The sequence below is a fragment of the Copadichromis virginalis genome, linkage group LG3 (genome assembly GCF_057382275.1).
Source record: "Copadichromis virginalis isolate Kocher_CV1m ecotype Utaka linkage group LG3, C_Virginalis_male_GT1.1, whole genome shotgun sequence".
In the NCBI taxonomy this organism is placed as follows: Eukaryota; Metazoa; Chordata; class Actinopteri; order Cichliformes; family Cichlidae; genus Copadichromis; species Copadichromis virginalis.
In genome coordinates, this window is record NC_140620.1 from 20156050 (window position 1) to 20181459 (window position 25410).

Here is a 25410-nt window from a genome sequence, read left to right on the forward strand (position 1 = left end):
TTGCTGTGTGATTTATTACTATTACTGAAGGTCCGCGACTCCGAACTGTAGTAAAGGGACCTCTGACTAATACGGCGGGGTCCCTGTCGGCTCATAGCCGAAAAATAGCTTTACTTTGTTGTGTGGGTCAATTTTTCTTGCGAGAGACAGAGAGAGGCGTTGAAAGACTGCTCCAACGGAACTTATTGTTTTCGGAGGAAAACACGAACACGGTGTACAGTCGAGTCTTAATAGCTTACTTACGACTGGGCTCGTCAGGCACTCTTCTTGGCTGCAGTGGTTATTATTATATTTACATGCTTCCAGCTCCCGTTTTTCCTCGACGACAACTCGTACCTTTCCACTCGCCTTTTTCTCCCTCCTCGCGCTCACAGACACATAACGTGTATGGCAGTCCATTCTCCCTGCAACACGGACTATACTGCCCATGATGCTACATTCTTTAGAGCTATGCTTGTAGCATTCTGCCTGTTAGCTTAACACAACAACAACAACAACGAAAAGGCGCTCTCTCACCCAGGCGCAGAAAGAGAGAGAGAGCGTCGCCCTGTAACCATGGCAACCGTAACGCTGCCGCCTGGAACAACAGAACGTAGCTGTCAAACAAAACCCAAACAGTCCTGACCCGCGACAAAATGAAACAGGAAAGTACCGCAGTGTAATCCATTTATTTCAACAAAGTAACTGTATTCTGAATACCACCTTTTTAAACGGTAACTGTAACGGAATACAGTTACTCATATTTTGTATTCTAAATACGTAACGGCGGTACATGTATTCCGTTACTCCCCAACACTGGTAATTGAAGAATTAAGTGAAAGGGGCATGTTCAAAATATAGCAGTGTAGAGTCTAATCAGTGAGGTCATTCATTATGTGAAGAAACAGGTGGCCATGTGGTGGTATTTAAGGTGGTATTTTAGGATGAAGCACATGTTGTACATGCAATTCTCTCTGAAAACCTGAGAAAGACAGGTTGTGCCAGACATTGTTCAGAAGAACAGCATGCTTTAATCAAAACGTTAATTGGAGAGGGGAAAACATGTAAAGAAGTGCAGAAAATGATAGGCTGCTTAGCTAAAATGATCGCCAATGCTTTAAAATGGAAAGCCAAACCAGAGAGACATGGAAGAAAGTGGAAGACTACCATTCGAATGGATCGAACAATAGCCAGAATGGTAAAGACTCAGCCAATAATCAAAGTAGAAAAAAAAAACAGGGCAGGAAAGAAATGTTCAGACAAATTCTTTACCATTATTGAATTCTTTACCATTATAAGTAAGAATAATACCGTATTTACCGCACTATAAGGCTCACCAGATTATAAGGCGCACCGTTGAAGACTGGCTCTGTTTTCATACATAAGGCGCATCATATTATAAGGCGCATTAAGACAAACAAAAGATAACTCGACCTTTATTAAGCTCATTCACAGTAACTCTTAACACTGTTAAGCTGTAACACATTAAATATTGAAAAATACACTTTTTCCAGTACAGTACATTCAACTTCCACAATTCCCTCAAACTCTTCACCTTCCGTGTCTGAGTTACGGTAAACAGCTGGGCAATTTCGGCATCAAGCATGCCCGGATCCCTCTCACACCGGATTAAAAGGCGTTTAAAGTGCATTCAGCAGAATAAAACAATCGGATGAGTTAAAATTTAACCAACTCATTCACAGTAACTATTAACATTGTTAAGCTGTTAAACATCAAATATTTAACAATACACTTACATTTCCAGTTCATTCAACTTCCACAAATCCATCAAACTCTTCACCTTCAGTGTCTGAGTTAAACAGCTGGGCAATTTCGGCATCAAGCATGCCCGGATCCCTCTCGTCATTATCCGAATCAGTCTCGTTGCTGTTACTTAGCTGTTCAGTGATTATTCCAGCCTTCGTGAAAGCTCGGACGACACTTGAGACTGATACCTTAGCCCAAGCAGCCACGATCCATTGGCAGATAGTGGCGTAACTCGCTCGGCGTTGCCTCCCTGTCTTGGTGAATGTGTGTTCGCCTTCTGTCATCCAATGCTCCCACGCAGCTCGTAATTTAACTTTGAACGACCTGTTGATACCAATATCTAGTGGTTGGAGTTCTTTGGTTAATCCACCCGGAATGACGGCAAGCTCCGAATTAGTTTGCTTCACTTGGGTTTTGACAGCCTCTGTGAGATGGGCGCGCATGGAGTCGTAGATCAAAAGAGACGGAGATTTGTGGAAAAAGCCATCCGGTCTCTTGACATAAACTTCCCTCAGCCACTCGCTCATTTTCTCTTCATCCATCCAGCCCTTTGAGTTAGCTTTGACGATGACGCCGGCCGGAAACTTTTCTTTTGGCAAAGTCTTCCTCTTGAAAATGACCATGGGTGGTAGTTTCTGGCCATTAGCTTGGCAGCCCAGAACTACAGTGAAGGATGACTTCTCGTTCCCTGTGGTGCGTATAGATACCGTACTGGTCCCTGTTTTCTCGACAGTACGGTTCACGGGGATATCAAAGGTGAGGGGGACCTCGTCCATGTTAGTGATGTGTTCTGGCCGGATCTTCTTTTCAGTGATCTTATTCTGGCAGTACGTGCGGAAAATGGCCAACTTTTCTTTGTAATCGTTTGGCAGTTGCTGTGAGACAGTAGTTCTTGTGCGGATTGAGAGATTATGCCTTTTCATAAAACGGAAGCACCAAGAATGTCCCCCTCGAAAGTCGTTGATCTGCATGTCACGTGCTACTACTGTTGCCTTGAGTCGAATAGAGACTGTAGAGACACTTCTACCTGCTGTTCTCTGTTCAGTAACCCACTGTTCAATTTTGTCCTCTAACTGCGGCCATCGCGCCTTGTTCCCTCGGAAACTCCTTTTGGTCTTCTTTACTTGTTTTAGGTCATCTTTTTGCTTCCTCCACTTGCGCACCATGGACTCATTAATGCCGAATTGTCTGGCAGCTGCTCTATTTCCATTCTCTTCTGCATAACTAATTGCTCGAAGTTTAAAATCAGCTTCATAAGCGTGTCTCTTCGCGGGTGCCATTTTGGAGTCGTTATACACACTCACAACACGGTAATGTTGTGTTGAAGCACAGTACGTATTACTCCGCGAGGCTCCTGGCAACTGTAACCGTAATGCTCCAAAAAGTGGCACTAAAAATCTTTTTTTGACAGATTTTTGAGCATAGTGTGCCACATAAAACCGGTTCCAGGTCAGTAAGCACAAACCAAAATTCATACATAAGGCGCACCAGATTATAAGGCGCACTGTTGATTTTTGTGAAGATTTAAGGATTTTACGTGCGCCTTATAGTGCGGTAAATACGGTACTTAGCAGAAAGAAAACAGCATAGGCTGCTATGTTACACCATTACTAATGCAAAGCTGCATTGTGTATTTGATTCCTTTAACCTCGCTGCTCTCTTAGTTTCTCTTTCAGACCCAAAAATCATCACAGCCGAGTCTGGACAGAGCGTCACTCTGCCATGTCGAGCTTCGAACAAGAACATTATAATTCTTGAGTGGAGCAGAGCTGATCTGGGGACACAGCATGTTGTTGTGTACCGGGATGGTCAGTTTGCTCCAGACGACCAACATCCATCTTTTAAGAACCGGGTGGATCTGCAGGACAGACAGATGAAGGACGGAGACGTGTCTTTGATTCTGAACAATGTGACAACTGCTGATAGTGGAACATACGAGTGTCGAGTCTTAAGGGGAGAAATACACTCGTGGGAGCTCAACATTATTTACCTGAGTGTTGTTGATTCTCCAGGTGAGTGAGTAGAGTTGAGTGTGTGTGTGATCAGAGGTGAAGCTGCTTCCTGGTTGTTGATGTTTGTTTCTAAAGATGTTGTTGATGAGACTTTGTAGAAAGCAGCTGGTCTGAGTGATGTGATCAGAGTGCAGTAGATAATGTCTGACAGCAGTTTGAAGAGGAAATGGATTCTGTTCTGTTCTTCACTCATCACCTACCTGACAAACCCAATATCACAGCAAAGCATTTAATAGACACGTCGCTTCACTGGGTCCATTTCACACTTTTCATAAAACTGACACGGATGCAGGAGCTGTAGTACTGGAAGGAGGAGATAATATATTTAAAGCCAATAAGTCGCTAGTGACAGAGGAAGATATAAAATACATTCCAGGCTCCTTCTTTGCCACAAACGATGAAGGTAGGCAACTAATTTGTACATGCAGGTAAATGTTTTAATAATGTCTGTTTCTGTTTTCATGTTGGCTTGAAATAATATATCTCCCTCTGCTGGTTCTGCATCCATGTACATTTCACACTTTGGAGAGGCAAATCCATGAGATGGACATGGTGGATCAGTGTGTATGTTACACGCCGTGCAGGAATGCTGGGTTGACCTGACAGCTGACACCTCACACCTGTTTCTCACCTGCAGGTCAGACAGGAGGAGACACAGAGGATGGAGGGAAGGAGGATGGAGGGAAGGAGGCTGGAGGGAAGAAGGATGGAGGGAAGAAGGATGGGTCTGTTGGACTGATATCTGGTCTGTCTGTTTGTGCTGTGCTTCTTGTTGTTGTTGGTGGTTTTTTGATCTACAGAAAATGTAAACAACAGAATGATGGTTCATACCAGCTTCCAGTTGAACTGCAGAAGGTTTGAAATGTGAGTCTCCTGCTGTTTTCACTTCTCAGTTTTGTCATTCAGCACTGCAAGATTATCTGAATGGCATTATTATAAAATTCGGCCAGAATTATTTTTTTCTTTCTTGAAGGACAAAACAAATGTGGAAACATCACAGTGAAGATGACAGTATTGTGATACTTGTGTATACTGATGAAGTCATTAACAGATTCTGAGTATTGCGATTACGTATCCTGTACATTACAGTATCACAAACAGAGAATGTGTTTGTTTTATCTTCTGGTTCAGCAACTCTTTGTAAGATCAAACTTGTTTAAACCACACAAACTGATCCTCACGTTGCAGTATAATTACATGGGCCAAACCAAGTGACGAGATAAACACAGCATATTACAGCCTAAGTCTGAGTGTACACAAAGTTGTGTCAATTATACTTGAGTTTAAGACCCTTTGATTTCTGGCAGAGATCAAAGATCTCCAAGGGAATCAACTCAGACACTAAAGAGTGTTATAACAGTTTCATTTATCAGCTAGTAAGTGGTCTTTAATGTGGTCTTTGTGGAATTTAATGTGTGTACTCTGAATTTGAAAGTTGTTGTATTTGATTTTTTCTGACCTTGAAACAACTGCTTTGAATGTAAATAAATTTTAAACAGCTGAATTAGAGAAGTGAATGTTTGGACTGAAATACTTTATAATTGGAAGTCAGAAGTGATCAAATAATGTAAATGTTCATGCTGAACTTGTCTGTGCAGTTTGCTGTTCAATAAGAATGTGGCAGTGTTACAAAGCATATTTCATTTGTTTAAATGGACAGAAATCATTTTTAAAGACTGCTGCCATCTACTGCTAATACTTGGTGCTTACAAGTGATTCCACCAGATTAATTTTCATTGTTTTGGCATTTTCACCATATGCTGAGCCTTTGTTTCAGAAATTAAAACCGTTAAAATGTTACAAATTGAAGGGATATCATCATCTCATCTGGCCTGTGAGCCTCACAGGACATCTCGGGGACACTGCTGGGAGAAAAAGATGGATGGTGTACCCCATTCAGTTCTGTAAATATCTGGTTGGACACCATTGTCGTGTCCAAATTCATGGGCTGCATTCTCCTGAGGCCGCATTTGTAGACCGATTACGTCACAGCGACGCGCCGAAGGCTGTCCAAATTCGTAGACCCCTCCGAATGCAGCCGACAAATGCGTGCTCCTTTTTCCGAATTTGAAGGATGGGTCGGGTGTGTCCTTCGTGGCCCACCATATCCCAGAATTCATAGCGCGGCCCAGCCAAGCTCCAGTTTCCGGCTAATGGCGGCCGCTACTAAGTTTTAAAATTACTCTTATTAATCTTTCTGGGTCACAAAATAAACTTTTAACATATTTTCAGGCGAGAAAGTAGCTGTGTAAACATCAAATATCTGCTCGGTTTATCAAGATATCGCATCTTTGCTAAAGTGCTTCGACGTTTTCGGAGACGTCTGCTACCCACCAGCTCGATAGCTAGCCGGGAGCTCGAGGGTTACTGATGCGGCCGAGAATGGCACAACTCCCGGCACATCATTTTCAGATCACCGCGGACTTTCGCTGCTCGGGTTAAACGTTGTCAGCCGGTGATCACGGGGCCGGGGTTAAAAGAGAGACGCCACCCACCTGTTCGCCACTCAGACATCATTCTCTTCGTGTCAGGAGCTCCGAAACTCTGCCGACGTCAGTCTCCGCCTGATTCAGCAACCGTGAGTGATTATCCCTTCAATCCTTTTTCTCTTCCCGGCTCCGCTCGCTCTCTGTCGGTAACGACCGTTCCGAAGCCACGCTTCGTGCACTGATCGTTACTAGAATAACTGCGTGCCTGCTCCAAACCCACCGCTAGCCTTCGCCGCGCTTGGGTCTAGCCAGCACGCCACACGGGCACGCCGAATTACTGTGTGTAACCCGCCCGGCCGTGACAAACGTAATATATAAGTCACTTAGACAACCTAAAAATGTTATTGTTGGGCTTTTTTCAGTGTTTTGTTTGTTCGTGAGTAAATCGGTTTGGCTGAGATTAAAGTTATTAGATTAGATAAAATAAGACTTTATTAATCCCCCGGGTGGGTTCCTCCTTGGTTTTTACACAGCTGACTAAACGTCAAACAGAAAACTGATTAAACAGAAGTGTGAGATGGCCGAGAGTTTACTCCAGTGTCCTGTTATATTTTAGACAGCAAGGAGCAGACGGCTGAGTTTATTAAACTCCACCGAGACAGCGGTGACGCTAATCAGAAGGCTAGACCATCCAATTTCACGGCCGTTTACTTCCGGCCTACCCGATCTTCTGAGGACCCGGCCCACATTTCTGGGATTTTTAGGGACAAATACTGCAACCTCAATTTTGTCTGAATTTGGAAATTTTAAAAAATTTAAGCGCATTCAGGTTTATTACATTATAGGTTTAAGGCACGCTTGCAGTTAAATAGGCCTTTCTTCATACATAAATATACAATTATCTCTGCATAGCCAAGAAAACGTAGTGTGTGTTTTTATTATAATGTTACCTAATTCATGCACGAATAGCAAAAAAAAAGTAAAAAAAAGTAAAAATAAACTATTGATCCAATTACTAATAACCATTACTCCAAAACTATGCATAAAAAGAAAAGAATAATGTTTTCATTTCTCCTTCCAAAGAATTGTTGTGCTTGGATGGATAAACAGTTGAAACAAAGCGAACTGAACTCAAAGTTAAAAAGGGGCACATTGAACCAGGCTGAATAACAACAACACACATTCATCAAGAATCTAATATAGGAAGGGCAGGGCTGTGTTGATCTGAGAATGTAGACATTAAAAAGTCCATAGGAGAGATGGTAGCTGATTAAACAAGTGTCATGAGATGATAACAAAATGCAAAGATTGGTGACAGAGCTTGGAACCACAAGGCAACAAAAAACTGTGAGAAATAATTTAGGCTCTGCCTGTGAATCACTCTTTGCTTCTCTTCTTCCTTCCATCCCATCATTTCATATATCACTCTCCACTTGCTATGTGAGAACAAGGCACAACTTGCTATTGCAATAAACTATAATCTAATTATCCACACCTAACAACTCTTGCACTTAATCTACAGGAAGTGCAGAATTATTAGGCAAATGAGTATTTTGTCCACATCATCCTCTTCATGCATGTTGTCTTACTCCAAGCTGTATAGGCTCCAAAGCCTACTACCAATTAAGCATATTAGGTGATGTGCATCTCTGTAATGAGAAGGGGTGTGGTCTAATGACATCAACACCCTATATCAGGTGTGCATAATTATTAGGCAACGTCCTTTCCTTTGGCAAAATGGGTCAAAAGAAGGACTTGACAGGCTCAGAAAAGTCAAAAATAGTGAGATATCTTGCAGAGGGATGCAGCAGTCTCAAAATTGCAAAGCTTCTGAAGCGTGATCATCGAACAATCAAGCATTTCATTCAAAATAGTCAACAGGGTCGCAAGAAGCGTGTGGAAAAACCAAGGCGCAAAATAACTGCCCATGAACTGAGAAAAGTCAAGCGTGCAGCTGCCAAGATGCCACTTGCCACCAGTTTGCCCATATTTCAGAGCTGCAACATCACTGGAGTGCCCAAAAGCACAAGGTGTTGTTACGAGTTCAAAATTGGGGATGGATACAAGAGGAAAAACCACAATAACAACACTGGTCCGGCCGGGTTGAGTCAAACGATGGTTTTAATGATCACACGCGTGGGAGATGGACACTGTATGCAGACAGCCTCAGATCTCAAAATGGTGGAGCATTGATCAAACTTTTATAGCCTTTGGTGCCCCCACCTTATCATAAAAGCCTAAACATTCACATGCTTTTCTCTCACACGGCGCCTAAGCTACGACCTTGGCTCCCTGTTTATCTGCTCCTGCTGAGATGGGGCAGAAAACTCCAGCATGTTCTCTTCTAATCAGACAAATAAGGCGATGACTTTCTGCGAACAGTACTTCTTATAACTCAGCAGTATAATGCATCATAAAACAACATCATTCATTCACAATAAATCAGCAGTTTAATGTAATGCAAATCAGTTTAACTAATGCAATAGTTATCAGCTTCTTCTAATTCAGGAGAATAATGCAAACTAGAACTACATAATAATTCACAATCTTTAATTAGGGGTCTAACATGGCATAAAATAATATTATAATCTAACATTGTGCAATACTCAGAGACATGGCCAAGGTAAGAAAGGCTGAAAGACGACCACCACTGAACAAGACACACAAGCTGAAACGTCAAGACTGGGCTAAGAAATACCTCAAGACTGGTTTTTCTAAGGTTTTATGGACTGATGAAATGAGAGTGAGTCTTGATGGGCCAGATGGATGGGCCCGTGGCTGGATTGGTAAAGGGCAGAGAGCTCCAGTCCCACTCAGACGCCAGCAAGGTGGAGGTGGAGTACTGGTTTGGGCTGGTATCATCAAAGATGAGCTTGTGGGGCCTTTTCGGGTTGAGGATGGAGTCAAGCTCAACTGTGATTGGATAAGTGGAAGAACATGGATGGGTAATTTGCATTATTTATGAAGAACCAGGTAAGTATCACATTTTATAGTGACAATAGTAGTGATGTTAAAAAGATTAAACTGTTGCCATTTATAAAGTAGCTGCTATGCTGTAAGACCCAGTTTTAAGAAATAGAAGGCAGCAAACTTTAAATGGGACTCATTTCCAGCTTGGGCTTTACACACAGCTTTAAACACATAAGTCATATACTAAGGCTTTCTGCGCAGTTTGCAGCCACTCAAGGGTTTTCATGCTGTTCTTAGTCTGAGGTTGCGGTTTAAGAAGTTAATTCTTTATTTCCTGCACTGAAGAGAGAAGTGTAGCGGTTAGCCACAATCAAAACAAAACAACTTACATTTTTCATCTGAAACTTTGTTGAAACCCACAGAACCACACAAGAAAAAATATTGATTTTTTTTTTTTTTTGTTTTTTACTAAGCACAATCTCTACTGTGGGAATAAGAGCAGGATCAGACAAATATGAACGACATACAAGTAACATTGATCACTGAGGACAAACAACTGTAAGTTTGTATTTGTCTTTTAAATAAGTGTGTGGTTGTGCCTTTAAGTAATATGTAGGGGTTTTTTTTTTGGTTGCGTTTATTGTAATTAACACAGGGATATAAATAAAATATACTTTTGAACATTATGATGTCCTCTGGTCTGAGGTGTTGGGGGAGTCAGTTAGAGACAAGCAGCTGGATTGCGGCAGTTGGACTGGTGGACTACTGCACCTTAGAGTAGAGGATATCTGTCAGTCGTTTAAAGCCTGAACACAAACACACAGTTCAAAGAACGGGACACATGATAACAACCTTTGGAGTTTAATCAAAAACTCCAATCCATTATTTTCTGCCACTTATCTGGGTTCAGGTCCTCTAGGGAGAGCGGTCTAAGCAGAAAAGTGTAGATTTCCTTGATCACTTGATCACTGGGTCTGCACCGAAGCCTCCTCCCAGTAGAACATGCTTGAAACACCTCACCCGGGATGCATCCTATTCAGATGGCCGAACTACCTCAAATGACTCCTTTTGATGAGGAAAACCAGCTCTACTCTGCCTAACACCTAGGACGCACACTGTGGAGTCCAGGTGGGGCCCGTATGGACAGCCCAAACCCAGAGTGTGGGCATACTGTGGGTACATCGCAGGCCCACATTGACCCTTATTGTTGGCCCCCCTCCTTGCTTAGTGTAGGTAGTCTACACTAGTGTGACACCCATATTGGCCCACACAGCCATAGCATGGACCACAAAGGGACATATTTGCTGGATATTTCCCAGCTTTAGAGAAACCTGAGCTTAACATGATTCCCATGTTCCGAAGAATCTGCAGTCCATAACAAAACGTCAGGGTGAGCATGGCCGAAATAGCAAACAAAAACATTCTCACATATAATGATCTAACTTACATCAAATGAAAACAAAAGGAAACACAGGCCTCGTATCTGCCCCCCTGACATAAACAGGAAAGAAGCATTAAAAATGCTTCCCATAAGGGCCACTTTCATGGTTTAAAAATTACAATTCAAGGGTAGCACCTGTGCTCTATTGACTGGTAGAAACTTTACTTCTTATCGGATAAGACTGTAGAGCTGTAATACATTCAAAATGAGAAACTGTGAAAACTGTACAGCTTCCCTCTTTTGCAGAAACAACTTTTTATACAGATTGATTATACAGATTGATTTGCTGCCCTTTTTTCCATGTTGCTTTGAAAATAAATTGATGTCTAGTAGACCGTAGTGAGCTATGAGGTTTCAGGTATGCTAGTATGAGTACATACTATTATGTGAGTTATCTATATTGATGCAAAATTGTTTGGTTTTTATTTGGTTGGTTTTCCTAAATTCAGCACAAATTCAAACATTAAGATGGGAAGCTGGCTGGTGTCAAAATAAATTCTGCATTCAAAGAAGAGGATTTTTTTCCTTTGTAAAAAACAAACAATTGGTCATGTCAAATTGTTTGAAGCGAACCTGTCCTGATCCTTTTCAGCTCTACACTTTTATCTTTAAACTGTACTGGTACATTATGTGCCTCATCCTCTGACCTGTTTTGCAGATGTTTTAATCGCTTAGGAATTACTGGTGCATACATTGACATCTTTAATTGGCACCTTAGCCACCTTAATATGAACATCTAACAGTGAAAAGCATTTGACAGGGAAGAAGAAAAGCAGAATAGGTCCACTTTTACTGGAAACGAGCACTGGCTATACCTCTCGTGCCATTTGGTCTGTTGGCTATTTGTCCATCACTGACATCTTCATATGTTCTCACTGCTGTAGACTGCATCTGCATCACTTCCTGTTCAACGAAGAACATTTAGATTACTGCAGGTCCAATAGCTGCAAACATAACAACGCTGTATTAAAATAATAATAACATACAACACTGTTAGTAAAATAATTTAAATAAATACACAACAAGCCACACCAGAGATATAAAACCTTCAATGTGTCCTGGATCTGCCCCCAGTACCTATTGCCAGAAGGGCACGCCCCAAACTCCTCACCTACTGTAGGAGGTGCCCAGGAGACATCCAGGTCAGATTCTCAATCACCTCAAATTAATACTTTCCAATGTGGAGGATTAAAGTCTCTACTCTGAGCCCTTACTGAATGATCAGATCAAGCTGTAAATTGTCAACTCTCTCTTTACTACAACAGACCAGTGTAGCATCTCAGTTACTGCAGGTACTGCAGCAATATGGTGCAATTGCTGTATTTCTGATTATTTTTGTGCCGTTACTGTTCCTGGTGAATTCCAGTATGGCTCCCATTGCCACCCACTAAACCAGGGGTGGGGGAACTCCAGTCTCGAGGGTCGGTGTCCTGCAGGTTTTAGATGTGTTCTTGATCCAACACAGCTGATTTAAATGGCTAAACTACCTCCTCAACATGTCTTGAAGGTCTCCAGAGGCCTGGTAATGAACTAATCATTTGATTCGGGTGTGTTGACCCAGGGTGAGATCTAAAACTTGCAGGACACCAAACCCACACCGTGGGAGACACAGGCGGAGGAAAGCCAGGTGTTAAGGCTGAGCAGCCGGCTGAAACGGCCTATCCCTCTGCCACAGGTGGGGGTGGGCCCGGAGATAAAAGCACTCACCTGCGACTGACAAAGGAGGCTGAAGCCTCAGCAGCTCATATTGCTGTTTGGGGATGTCATTGGTGCCGATGTGGATGATGAGCCAGTTGGCCTGTGGGTGGGATGCCAGAATGTTGGGAATTCTGTCCACTATGTCGACAACGGTGGTCCTAAACATTACAGATTACCACACAAAGATTACTACTCTCCTCGGTGACAACCATACCTACAAAGCCTTAAAACGAGACCCCACAAGCAGCTACAAAAAGAAAGTTATAGCTTGCCTTCAGGACCTTGAAAAATCATTGACCGCCTTACATATCACCGCCTTTATCCAGGGGATACCATACCCTGCATTTACGGACTTCCTAAAATCCACAAGGAAGATGTCCCACTCCGACCCATAGTCAGTAGCATAAACTCAGCCACTTATAACATTGCAAAACACCTTGCTACCATCCTTGCACCTCTCGTGGGGAACACCCCACACCACATCAAGAACTCCACCGACTTCACCGACAAGGTCCAGAAACTTACCCTGGATCCAGATGAAACCATGGTGTCCTTTGATGTAGTCTCTCTCTTCACTTGCATATCCACCACGGAGGCTGTGGAGACTGTCAGAAAACGACTACAAGAAGACAGCTCCTTGGAAGACAGGACCAACTTCACACCCAATCAGATCTGCACACTGTTAGACCTCTGCCTTACCACAACATACTTCAAATTCCCCCGTGTCACCTATTGCAGCTGTTACCGGCACCAGACCTAGGGGAATCTGGACCGGCAGCAAGCGGCACACAGGCTAGAGAGCACTGCGTAGCCAAATATGAGCAAACTGTGGATTAATAGAGAGGACACCGAAGTTAGCGTCTTGCTCAGGCCGGAGCTCATTTATTTCTCCACATATACACAATACAAATCACACTAGACCATGCATTCTTCCCATAAAATAACAGAGTTCATAAACAAAAATAAAGTTACAAAAAGCATTCTCTCAAAAGCAAAATAAATACAAACTAATTCAAAATGACTTTACATACTCACAACTTAAACAAAACACTCGCGGCTAAAGCATAACAACATACCAAAATAACCCATCTCACATTCACACAACCTTTCCCCACATTCGCGCCATATACGCTATTACTTTTGAACATGGCGTCCCCTGAACGCAACACAACATGGCGGCAGACGACTGCAAACGTTGTTTCACCAACTAAAAGCTTTCCCCGTAATACATGTACTCAGTACTGCTTGGCTAACACTAAAACAAACACTACAACACATTTTCGGAAGTCGCAGGTTGCCACTGTCATAGCATATACTTATAGTGCTAGCATTATGCCGATGATACACTAATACTCATTACAACAAAATACCACAAAACAACATCATCACTCTCATCTCAAAATATAGCCGAACAGTTGTTACTCAACTTACATGACATTTAGAACCAGTTCGGTAACATAAAAGTTTGTTTGTCAGTACCTGTGGATTAATAGAGAGGACACCGAAGTTAGCGTCTTGCTCAGGCCGGAGCTCATTTATTTCTGAGCTGCGCATGCGCAGAGCCTATAGCTAGAGTCTCTGGTAGTTCCACAGCAGTGCAAGACCACCATCTACTAGCATAATGAAATATAACCATGGTCTGGCAACACATAACAATGTCAAAATAAGTCACAATAATAAACAAAAAATAAAGGGGTAATTGGTTTTCTTACAAAAATAAACATGTAGCTTTTTCAACCTGCTACACAGCCAACCTTTACATGGAGGAAGTGGAAAGGAAGGCTCTTGGCTCTTTCAAAGGAAGAGTACCTCTTTTTTATTTTATTCCATCATATAAACTAGGCCTGATCTGATTTACAGTCTTCAAGATGAAGTTTGAGAATGCCCTTGTTGTGCAGTTGCACCCAGTAGTAAAACTCATCTGGCATTGCATGGATTCTACTATTATAGGGTACATTATCATAGTAGTGGTTAGTCAGGGGAAAGAGCTTATATGGATGATTACTAAATGGCCAGAATCCATAAAGATGAACAGTTTCACATAATTCCAAAGCCAGACTAATCATATAAGCTCCAGTGCTAGCCCGAAGTCCCTTTACCCCCTGAGATTTCCAGAATTTGTCCATACTTTGTAAGTACTGAGGGTTTATGAAGATTGGTTGGACAGGAATTTCCATGTCCTCAATGGCATACACAGCCCGCTGACACACTGCACGACTACCACTAGAAGAGAAGCAAGGGAAGAGGAGCAGGGAGTTGCCATACTGGTGGAGACTGTCTACAAACGCCCGTCGATGTGCCATCAGTGACCCATACCTGCAAATTAATATATTAGTTAAAGAAACAAGACAAAACTAACAGGTCAGTTCAATGTTAGAGTCACTCTTGTCTCACTTCTTTGTTAAGATGCTTGGATTTGCTGTCACAAGGTTAGTCTTCATGCCAACATCACTCTTAAATTCATTTTCCAGAGGAGGAAGGTTGCACCTGAAAAAAACAACAAAATATTACTTAAAGAGAGAAGAGTCCTCATCATGATCATGATTTTTGTTCTTGACATCTTTCTCACCTAATAACAAAATCAGCTGAATCAATCATTTTTCCACAGCCGCTGTTTGTCAGAATCCCACCGCTCCCAACAACTGAACAAGTGTCCCATCTCTTTTTTGAGAAAGGATTCTCCTGGAATTGACACCAACAGATTATAAATTACAAAAAGAGCAAAATTTAAACAGTTTGAAATGTACTTTGTGTGAAAGACAAGTGCTCACTGAGTTTAATGGAAGATGGCAAACATGTAGGAAGAGGTCAGTGATAAGGTTATCACGTTAAAACTTTTAGGGAAATGTATAGACCTGTTTAATCCGATTGCCTTTAAACATTAGAACTGAATTATCAGTTACTTGGAATTGAAATCTTTCATGATATCATTATATATGTAATATTACATATACGGTGGTTAGTTCTAGTTACTGTGCAAACCCTTTTGTTATTGAAAACAATGAATTCATGAGGTCCCTGTTATCAAAATCTGTTTTGAAAGTCAGTCTCTTTTTAAGTCCAAGTGAATCTTTGGCCCAGTATTTGTGAATCTCTCCTAGAATAGAAGGAGACAATAAGTGTAGGGCATACTTGAAAGTTGAAGTTTAAAATGATAGATAAAACAAGAAGCACTCTGACACCACAAACCAAGGCAACCTACCTTCTGGGCAGTGTTTACTTTCAACAGAATAGTACTGGATATTGTATATATTAGTTTTGTTTTTGTTTGTTTTGTACTGCAGTAAAACTTAGATTAGGATTACATGACAGATGTTTATGTGGATTTTATTTTTACACAAACATTATTTAAGAGTAGGTAAATCGATAATAAACTGGTAATGTAAATATCTGTATAATAAATTGAGCTTGTTAAATATTATTGTGCCACAGTAAATTTCTAAATACGTCAGCTAATTCTTTAAATTCTTTCTGTTAAAGATTTTAGGTCAATTTGAAAGAGAAGCAGATGTGAAATGTAAAGGTTAGGTCAAATGATATTTGGAAACTATAATCCCCATATACCAATGTCACTTCCTAAATGTTGCAAGTGCAAACACAAGCAGTTAGTTTTCAAGAAGAAATCCACTTTATACAAGTTTGACCTTATTTGAGCTTGAAGAAGGAGTCAAAGGTCCAAACGAATGTGAAACTTAGTGAAACCCCCATATAATTCCTTACATGGGGCGATCAAGGCTCAAGAGTTGGCAGTTCGTCTTGTAATCGGAAGGTTGCCGGTTCGAGCCCCAGCTCAGACAGTGTCGGTCGTTGTGTCCTTGGGTAAGACACTTCACCTGTTGCCTACTGGTGGTGGTCAGAGGGCGCCAGTGTCCGGCAGCCTCGCCTCTGTCAGTGTGCCCCAGGGCGGCTGTGGCTACAATGTAGCTTGCCATCACGAGTGCGTGAATGGGTGGATGACTGAACGTGTAAAGCGCTTTGGGGTCCTTAGGGACTGAGTAAAGTGCTATACAAATACAGGCCATACAATTGACCTTCAAGGAATGTGACTTTTTAAATCTTTATATGGTACTCTCTATATATTGACAATATAAACCACTAATATAGGAATCATTGATTCTAAGTTATGTTTTTTTGTTTTTGTTTTTTTTTTTTTTGTTGTTTTTTTTTTTTTGGGGGGGGGGGGGGGTTGTCAGTTTTCAACCAATAAATCATTAACTTAGACTTGAAGACCTTGGTGGATTTTTTTAATATACTGACAAATTTGTAGGTGGCTGTGGCTCAGGTGGTAGAGCAGATCAGCTACTAATCAGAAGTTTGGTGGTTCGATCCTAAGCTTCCCCAGTCTGAATGTCAAGTGTCCTTGGGCAAGATAATAACCCCAAATCTCCCTCCGATGCGTTCATCAGAGTGTGACTGTGTGTGAATGTACTGTATGCTGTGTGCACTTGCGTTTAGAAGTGCTTGCATGAGTGGGTGTGAATGAGGTATATTGTACACAGTGCTTTGAGTACTCCGGGAGAGTAGAAAAGCGCTATATAAGAATCAGTCCATTTACAAATATTAAAATGTATTACAATTAATTAATTAAAGTTATAGCAGTATTACATTTCGCACAGCCTGATAACTAAATTTCAAAATTAAGCTGTTGCCTGCTCTATAAATTAGCTAGTGAGTGTAAGAGGCAGAACTCAGGATGAAACAAGGAGCATCCACAAAGTTATTAATACAGATGAATTGCTGCAAAAGTACTCTAGGCAGCTAATTTCAGAAGACACTAAAGAATTATATTTGATTTAATCCATTAAGGGTAAAGGTCCCTGTTTATCAAAGATTTAACATGTGACTAAACATGTGATTTCAACACATGGAACATGGAACAAATGTTGGAACATTTGATGAATAACGAAGACCTGAAGAAAAAATTAAGAATTTAAGAAAAACATACTTTTATTAAGATCTTGAAAAGCTCTGGAGTCACAGGGATGACGGTTCTGTCCCTGTGACAAACAATCTTAGATCCCACTGGAGTGTTTTCCTGAGTGACAATGGCATTGTTGGATCCATCGCCATTAATTCTCACCTGTAATCTTGAAAAAACAAACAAACAAATAGGACCCGACAAAAAATAAATAAATAAAGTTAGCTTTAGTATTAAGTGGAAAGATTTGCAATCTTTAGAGCATAGGTGTCAAACTCTGGCCCGCGGGCCAAATTTGGCCCGCAGCCTAATTACATTTGGCCCTCAAAGCCATACCAAATTACTATTAGAGCTGGCCTACTGGTATTATACAGCTAATATATATACACTCAACAAAAATATAAACGCAACACCTTTGTTACTGCTCCCATTCCCCATGGGATGGATGTAGAGACCTAAAATTCATTCCAGATACACAATATAACCATCCCTCCCAAACAGTGGTCACAAATCAGTCCAAATGTGTGGTAGTGGGCACATCTGCTATATTGAGATAATCCATCCCACCTCACAGGTGTGCCACATCAGGATGCTGATCTGACATCATGAGTAGTGCACAGGTGTACCTCAGACTGCCCACAACAAAAGGCCACCCTGGAATGTGCAGTTTTGTCTCACAGCAAAATGCCACAGATGCCACAAGCAATGAGGGAGCGTGCAATTGGCATGCTGACAGCAGGAATGTCAACCAGATCTGTCGCCCGTGCATTGAATGTTCATTTCTCAACCATAAGCCGTCTCCACAGGCGTTTCAGAGAATATGGCAGCACATCCAACCGGCCTCACAACCGCAGACCTCGTGTAACCACACCAGCCCAGGACCTCCACATCCAGCAGGTTCACCTCCAAGATCGTCTGAGACCAGCCACCCAGACAGCTGCTGGAACAATTGGTTTGCACAACCAAACAATTTCTGCACAAACTGTCAGAAACCGTCTCAGGGACGCTCAACTGCATGCCCGTTGCCCTCATCGGGGTCTTGACCTGACTCCAGCTCGTCGCCGTAACAGACTTGTGTGGGCAAATGCTCACATTCGATGGCGTCTGGCACGTTGGAGAGGTGTGCGCTTCACGGATGAATCATGGTTCACATTGTTCAGGGCAGATGGCAGCTGAGAATGTCCCAGTTCTTGCATGGCCAGCATACTCACCGGACATGTCACCCATTGAGCATGTTCGGGATGTGCTTGACCGGCGTATACGACAGCGTGTACCAGTTCCCACGAATATCCAACAACCTCGCACACCCATTGAAGTGGAGTGGACCAACATTCCACAGGCCACAATTGACAATCTGATAGACTCCATGCGACGATGTGTTGCACTGCATGAGGCAAATGGTGGTCACACCAGATACTGACCGGTTCTGGGTCCCCAGACCCCCAATAGCGCAAAAAACTGCACATTCCAGGGTGGCCTTTTGTTGTGGGCAGTCTGAGGTACACCTGTGCACTACTCATGATGTCAGATCAGCATCCTGATGTGGCACACCTGTGAGGTGGGATGGATTATCTCAATATGGCAGATGTGCCCACTACCACACATTTGGACTGATTTGTGACCACTGTTTGGGAGGGATGGTTATATTGTGTATCTGGAATGAATTTTAGGTCTCTACGTCCATCCCATGGGGAATGGGAGCAGTAACAAAGGTGTTGCGTTTATATTTTTGTTGAGTGTATATAGTTTAGTATTAAGCTTTGCTTGTTCCATATTCAGTTTTTCAGCAAAACTTGTTTGAGTCCATAAGAAAAGATTCATTCTTATATCTGGAGGAAGATTTTTTATTAAATATTAACGTTAGCCCGCGACTTTGTTCCAGTTTTGAATTTTGGCCCACTGTGTATTTGAGTTTGACACCCCTGCTTTAGAGTAAAATACAATGTATCTGTTTTGTCATTGTCATTTCTGCTAATTCTATATAAAAGGCTTTTATTTTATTTAAAACACTATAATGTGAGACATTAAACAGATGGTGGGACTCCTTGTCCTTATCTTGGCACAACATGTAATTAAACCCACTTCAAAACGACACTCACCAGGTGTTTGCAGTTTCTTTAAAACTTCCACGACAGAAGTTTCAAAGTATGAAAGGATGATGACCGAAAGCACACTGCAAAAGGATCCAAGAGTTTCTCAAGGCAAAGAAATTGATCTCAGCCCACTTAAAAGTTATTAAATGAAAAATTGATGCAGAAGTGGTTTCTCTGGCACAAACTGCCATACAGGACACTAGCTTGTAAAACAACTGCTGATCACCACAGGCCTACTGTGGCACTATGTTACAGACAGAGACGTGAAAATAGTACACCCCGCCCCCCTCCCCCGCCATTTTATTTTATACTCAAAGACACTTTCTTTTAGTAAGGCCACTGATATGTCAGTTTTACTGTTATATAAGTTCCTCCAGCAGAGGGTGCTCGGTCCTGTACGCATCGGTAGCTGACGCTACACTAGAAGAAGTAGTGTCAGCGGTGGAGAGGCAGGGTACGGCCCGCGCGCCGAAAGAACTGATTAATCAAACAAGATCCACCATCCAGCGCAAAATCCTCCGCTCCATTGAAACTGGGCTACTCAGTGACTGTTATCAAGTATCAGCTACTGTCCCTCCTAAACGACATAACCATAAAAGATGAAGAACTGATTGAGAAAGTCAATGAAGCTTCAAAGCTAGAAAATGAAAGATTTGAGAAACGGAAAAGGTCCGCTGCAGCCAAGATTCCCAAGGTCCAAGAGCTCCAAACAGAATGCCAAACAGCCCTGACATCTCCTCAGAGCCCCTCCAAACCCAGAGAATCCCCCGCTACAGTGGCCATGACAACAGTGAAAAATAAAGAGACTAAGTCAGACACGCAGCAGATTATAGAAGAAATACATAAAGAGATGAAACAAATGTTTATGGCTGCTATGGAAACCAGTCCCCACACCATGGCACCAATGCAACGAAAAAAGGGCTGTAAAAAGTGCAAAGAAGAGGGGAAAGGGGAGAACTGCATGCACTGTTTCCAATGTGGGCAAGAGGGCCACTACTCCCGTGGATGCCGAGCACCGAGACTGTCATCGGGAAACGGGGAGGGACTACTAAGATGGGACCAACAGTAGTCCAAAGCCCACGGTCCCATAACGAACAGCCAAGCTCACCAACATCTTCCAAAGAAACTGCAAGTGTCCCATCAGCTGTAACTGAGGTTCACTATCTACCCCCTCAACGAAAGTCACGGTTAGTTAGCCTGGTGGGAAACAGATGTACTGTGAACTGTTTTATGGACAATCACCCAGCCAAGGTGTTATGGGATTCAGGGGCACAATCCAGCATAGTAAATGAAAACTGGCGGCAAAACCACCTCCCTCACACGGTCGTCAGACCCGTTTCAGAGCTGTTAGACAATGAGACTCTCACAGTGTTTGCTGCAAATGACACACCCATTCCCTGCATTGGCTGGATACAAGCCATCTTCAGATTAGGCAGGGATTTGTCTCCAAGCAGTGAGCTGCAAGTTCCAATATTGGTATCCAGTGACCCGGCTGTGGCCAGTGATCCCATCATCGGCTATAATGTCATTGAAGCTATCGTGAACCAGGAAGAAGTAAAAACCAAAGGAGGAAGAAAACAGCTAGCATACTATGTGAGTAAAGCATTTGAAATAACTGTACGCACTGCACATAATGTTGACAAGCTTGTGCAGAACAGCAGTGAATGCCCAGAGACAGGTGTGGTAAGGACTGGCATAAGAAGAGTGCCTTTGTCAGCTAACCAAGTCACCACAGTTTATGTACAGGCACACATTAGTTCACATGCCCGGGGCCCAGACATGCTCTTTCTACCTGATGGGGCTGACCCACCACCAGAGGGCGTAATATTCAATGATGTAATGGTGAAAATCCCAGACAGAAAAGTACCATATGTGCCCATCCCTGTGACTTACACTACAGACCACACCATTTATCTGGAGAGCCGTAAAGTGATTGGACAGAAACCCCTTCTCTGAGGAATTTGAGGGGGATGGTCTGCCTGGACTGCTGATGGCACCAGAAGGTACACTTTCCTTTTCCTTCCCCCCTCCCTATCTCTGTATGCAGGCCTGAGCAGAGTGCAAGAGGTGGTTGCTATGGTAATGGGATTTTTTTTTTCCTGAAAAAGGATCATGTCTATACAAGAAGACGTCCAGAGAGGTGAAGAGGAAGAAACCTGAGCAGATATCAGACCTAAGGCCACCCTCAATTGTTTCAACCAAGCATGTTAAGATTCTGTTTAAAGGCGTACACTGCCTGGGTGTGGTGCTCTTTGTTCATTTGGGTCTCCTGAGTGAGCACAGACAAGGCAGCCGTTTTAACCTTGAACCTTGAATTGCTTAATAAATGTAATAAAATGTACTTATTTGTCTTCTTTCTCAAAAACCCAACAATTTTGTAAAACCTTGGGCCCGCTCTTGTCTGTCAGATGACGATTATGTTGTCCTCACTAAGCGACACGACCGCCTTCCTCTCCTCCATGGATGCTGGAAGATTTGCATTGCTGAGGAGGCCAAAACCATCATTCACAGTTGCTCTGCGTCCACATCCGCAGTGTTGGTTCAGGTTTCTGAATCTGTGGCTGTGATCAGCTCCACTTGTGGAATTTGTCTCTACATCACAGCAAAGTTCAACATTTTTGCAAGAGAATTTTCTCTACTTGATTTAGTTGCCTCTCAGACAATTTTCCACCCACTTGTACACATCCTGAGTGTGAGTCTGCTAAACAAGTAAACCAAACCTTTATTTCTTTCTGGCTGGTCTTAGACTTTTAATTGTGTGTTAGTCAAAGGTCCCCTTTTCACGTGTCTTCTTAACTAAAATTAGTATTGACGGGAAATTTTGTTTAGCCATTTCGTTTAGCAAATGGCTCTTAGCCTTGACTGAAGAGCTTGTTTAAAGACCTTTAGGAGTAATCCTGCCTCATCTGCATTTGAGGATAAATAGCAGTTGTTTCCTGTAGTCTGCCATCTTCCATGCTCGTACTCACATACTAGCTTCAGACAATTTTTATTTATTTAGTTATTATTAACCAGAAATTCACATAAAAATAAAACTCAACCATCAATCAATAATATCAGGATGTTAGGTCTTACTTGAATCTTTGGTAATTCTCCTCATGCTTTTTCCACGTTTGATTGTAGAGCTTTTTCACTTCATCAATGACTTCCCTGTAATGCACAAGCATTCCAGTACATTTAGTAACCTTCCTGCACTGGGTGTCTGTGAAGGTTCTCAGTCATCCAGGTCATCGTAGTCTAAGGAGCTTGAAAAGAAAAGCGTCTGGACTTTTAAAATTTTCCTTTAAGACGTTTCACCTCTCACCCGAGAAGCTTCTTCAGTTCAAAGAGCAAATGGTGGATGTGGTGGCAGTGTCCCCCAAGGGGGGGGGGTCATGTTGACCATGTTGACGTTTTCAAGAAAAATAAAGAAGTTCTGACACTTTTCTTTCCAAGCTCCTTAGACCTACTCCTTCCTGCAGGGGGCTTACATGACTTAATCTTGACATAAAAATTGTAATTTCTTAATGAACAAGTCATGGCAATGTTTGCTCTTACTTGCAGCCTTTGCAAAGTTCAGAGGGCTTTGGGGCACTTCTTTGAGGATTTGGTCGGTGAAGCTCGACAAAACTGTGAGAAACAAATAAGAGATAAAATTATGTTCTTATGTATGTTAAATATTTAAGATATTATTAGAGGGGTATATGAGTTGTTGGAAATTTAAAGATTACAAGTAATGCCTTAATTCACTTGAGAGATGTTTGTATCAGATATTGTATCTATACACAATGAGGTTTTTGTTTGTTTGTTTGTTTTGTTTTTTAATAGTCTTAAATGTCAACTCGAATATACCAACTGTGTTATTGGCAGCTGCTGTGCTATAAAGCACAGACAGTTTGGTGCAGGCTAAACAGAATAGAATAGAATAGAATAGAATAATCCTTTAATTGTCCCCACAAGGGGAAATTTGGTCAGTCTGCAGTATTGTATTGAAGTTTACAGCATTGCTGTTGTTGTTGAACAGTTGCAGAACAGCTTTCGTGTTTACAGTCATAGTTCAGTCACATCAGTGGTGCCAGAGATCAGTTTCAATTTAAGATGATGAGGGTGTTTAAAAATCAGTGAGTCAGTGTAAAAGTCAGAGCTCAAATGTGACATGATATTTGGTTACAAGCTAGAGTGTGATATTAACCATCGCTAGATACCAATAGAATTCCCTAAATGCTGTCACTGCAAACAAAAGGAATTGAAGTTTTAAGTATAGTTTTAATGATAAAAGAATTAACCTTATTGGAACTTGAACTGCCCACTGCTTCACTGAATGAATGGGTTAAATGCAGAGAGGGATTTTCCCCACGGGGACCAATAAAGTACACTTTCTTCTTCTTCTTCTTAAGAAGCGGTCCAGAGTACGTTATTTACTAATATTAAGATATTTAGAATCCCCATTTAGCACTCCTATATGGCTATATATAATCAATATCAACAGTGACAGTAAGAAACACGTATAGTATATCTGCATATAGTAATCGGAATATGTTTCTGGTAACATTTGTGTGTAAACGTGTGCGATTGTGCCTGTAAGGACACATAAATACAGGAATACAGGAACTACCAGATAGCTGTTATAGGTCTTTTCTACCAATAGTGCAGTGTTGATTTGATTTACAGTTGTTGGTAAAAAATATTTGTTACACAATAAGTGAAGGCATGTGCAGGGTTACTGACCCCATTGGAAGCGCAGTGTTGGTTGTTTTTTTTTTTTTTTGTTTTTTTTATGTGCTGAATGAAAGAAGGTCCTCTATGTCTCGCTAGAGCTACAGCAACATCTGAAGGTTCAGTACCTCTTTGTAGATTCCCCACTTTGTGGTTTCTCAGCTCTTTACAACACCATACTATATATGAGTTTGTATTTCACTTTACATTTTACGTCTGCCTTTCTTTCAAAATGAATCCTAACTAAAAAAAAAAGTATTGTCAAAAGAAATGAAGTGCAGCCAAGTTAATTAGAAATATACTTTTGTGTAATATTACGTAATATACAAGTTATTCATGTCCAGTTATCTACAAATCAGTACCAATAATGTTGTGTGGTCAGAGTAAACCGGTCATGTGACTCTAACTTTATTTTCACTGCACAACAAAACTCGTATCAAAAGAACAATGCAAACAAAACAAACATACCAAATACTATGTATACTACCAAATACTAAGGAAATACAGAGTGAGAGCTGAGGTTTGTGGTTACGTATGAAAGAATGAATGACAAAGACATGAAGACATGTACTTCAGCTTTTACCAGAGTATTTTTTAACAAATATGAAATGTGTATTTCTACTTAAACTAAGCATGTTTGTATTTCTGCAACCTCAGGCTTATATTAGCATTTTACACAGCTTCCCAACTGTTGGGAAGCGTTTATCACAGTGCCATAAGCTACTTTTGATCAGAATACTTTGTTTCATGACCTCTTGCTTTTATCTGTAAAATACAAAGGTAATTACTCACTCACCTGTCCTCGAACTTGTACCAGATAATAATGGTCAGCAGACTCCCCAAAGAGAGAAGATTGATCATATTCGAGAGCTTTTTCCTCATGTCGCTCTAGTGCTTCACCTTTCTTAACACTTAGTTTTAATTCAGCTTTTTTTATGTACTTTTACCTCATATGTTGATACGGTTATCTGCCCGGTATTAAATCTGGTTCTTTTATATTCTTTACGGCCAAAAAGACAAAAGTGCTCAAAGTGGTCAAACTCAAAAAATGATCTTTAATTTTACATATTCCAGAATATGGAGACCCAGCAGACACGCAGACACGTCAGCCAAAGTCTGAAGCACAAACAGGAAGCCTAGTTATATTTATATACTCCCTCTAGACGTCACACCACACTTTAAGTTTCAATCAAACACTCTGCTTAGTTTCACTTTCTGCCTGCAAAAGTATGCATGTAATATCCTGTCAGTACTTTTGGAACAGACTGTACTAAGAGACGGCCCTTTTAAACTATATTAAAAGCAAGTAACAATAAACACTAAATAAGGACTAACAATATATTTATTTCATGACAGTTCTTCCCCTTTTCGTGTTTCCCAAGAAATACCCCCATTCTCTGCGGCCTGCTGGAGCGGGAGGGCTAGTAGGAGGAGTTGGCCGTCCGACTGCGGTCTGGGGTGTGGGGCC

General features: G+C 41.6%; 2 protein-coding genes across 11 annotated transcripts in view; one reads left to right on the forward strand and one right to left on the reverse strand.

Moving 5' to 3' along the window:
• Positions 1–5355, forward strand: part of LOC146713289 (putative butyrophilin subfamily 2 member A3) — a 29014-nt gene extending 23659 nt beyond the window's left edge. Inside the window, exon 3 of the mRNA XM_085447154.1 lies at positions 4396–5355. Within this exon, the coding sequence (XP_085303280.1) occupies positions 4396–4619 (224 nt within the window). The 3' untranslated portion in view covers positions 4620–5355. The remainder of the gene's footprint in view (positions 1–4395) is intronic.
• Positions 1–25076, reverse strand: part of LOC146713288 (alpha-2,8-sialyltransferase 8F-like) — a 50469-nt gene extending 25393 nt beyond the window's left edge. The window contains exons 1-10 of one of the 10 annotated variants that reach the window (XM_085446493.1): positions 24739–25076; positions 22785–22856; positions 22323–22397; positions 17182–17323; positions 14806–14918; positions 14631–14723; positions 14376–14552; positions 12246–12394; positions 11354–11441; positions 8291–9100 (exon numbers count right to left, since the gene is read on the reverse strand). In XM_085446493.1, coding sequence (XP_085302619.1) covers positions 11401–11441; positions 12246–12394; positions 14376–14552; positions 14631–14723; positions 14806–14918; positions 17182–17323; positions 22323–22397; positions 22785–22856; positions 24739–24824 — 948 coding nt within the window. In that variant the 5' untranslated portion in view covers positions 24825–25076 and the 3' untranslated portion in view covers positions 8291–9100; positions 11354–11400. Of the gene's footprint in view, positions 1–8290; positions 11442–12245; positions 12395–13567; positions 13716–13755; positions 14553–14630; positions 14724–14805; positions 14919–17181; positions 17324–22322; positions 22398–22784; positions 22857–24738 lie in introns of those variants that run through there. The other 9 variants (XM_085446499.1, XM_085446518.1, XM_085446487.1 and 6 more) reach the window with 9 other exon arrangements.
• Between the last annotated feature and the right edge of the window lie 334 nt (positions 25077–25410).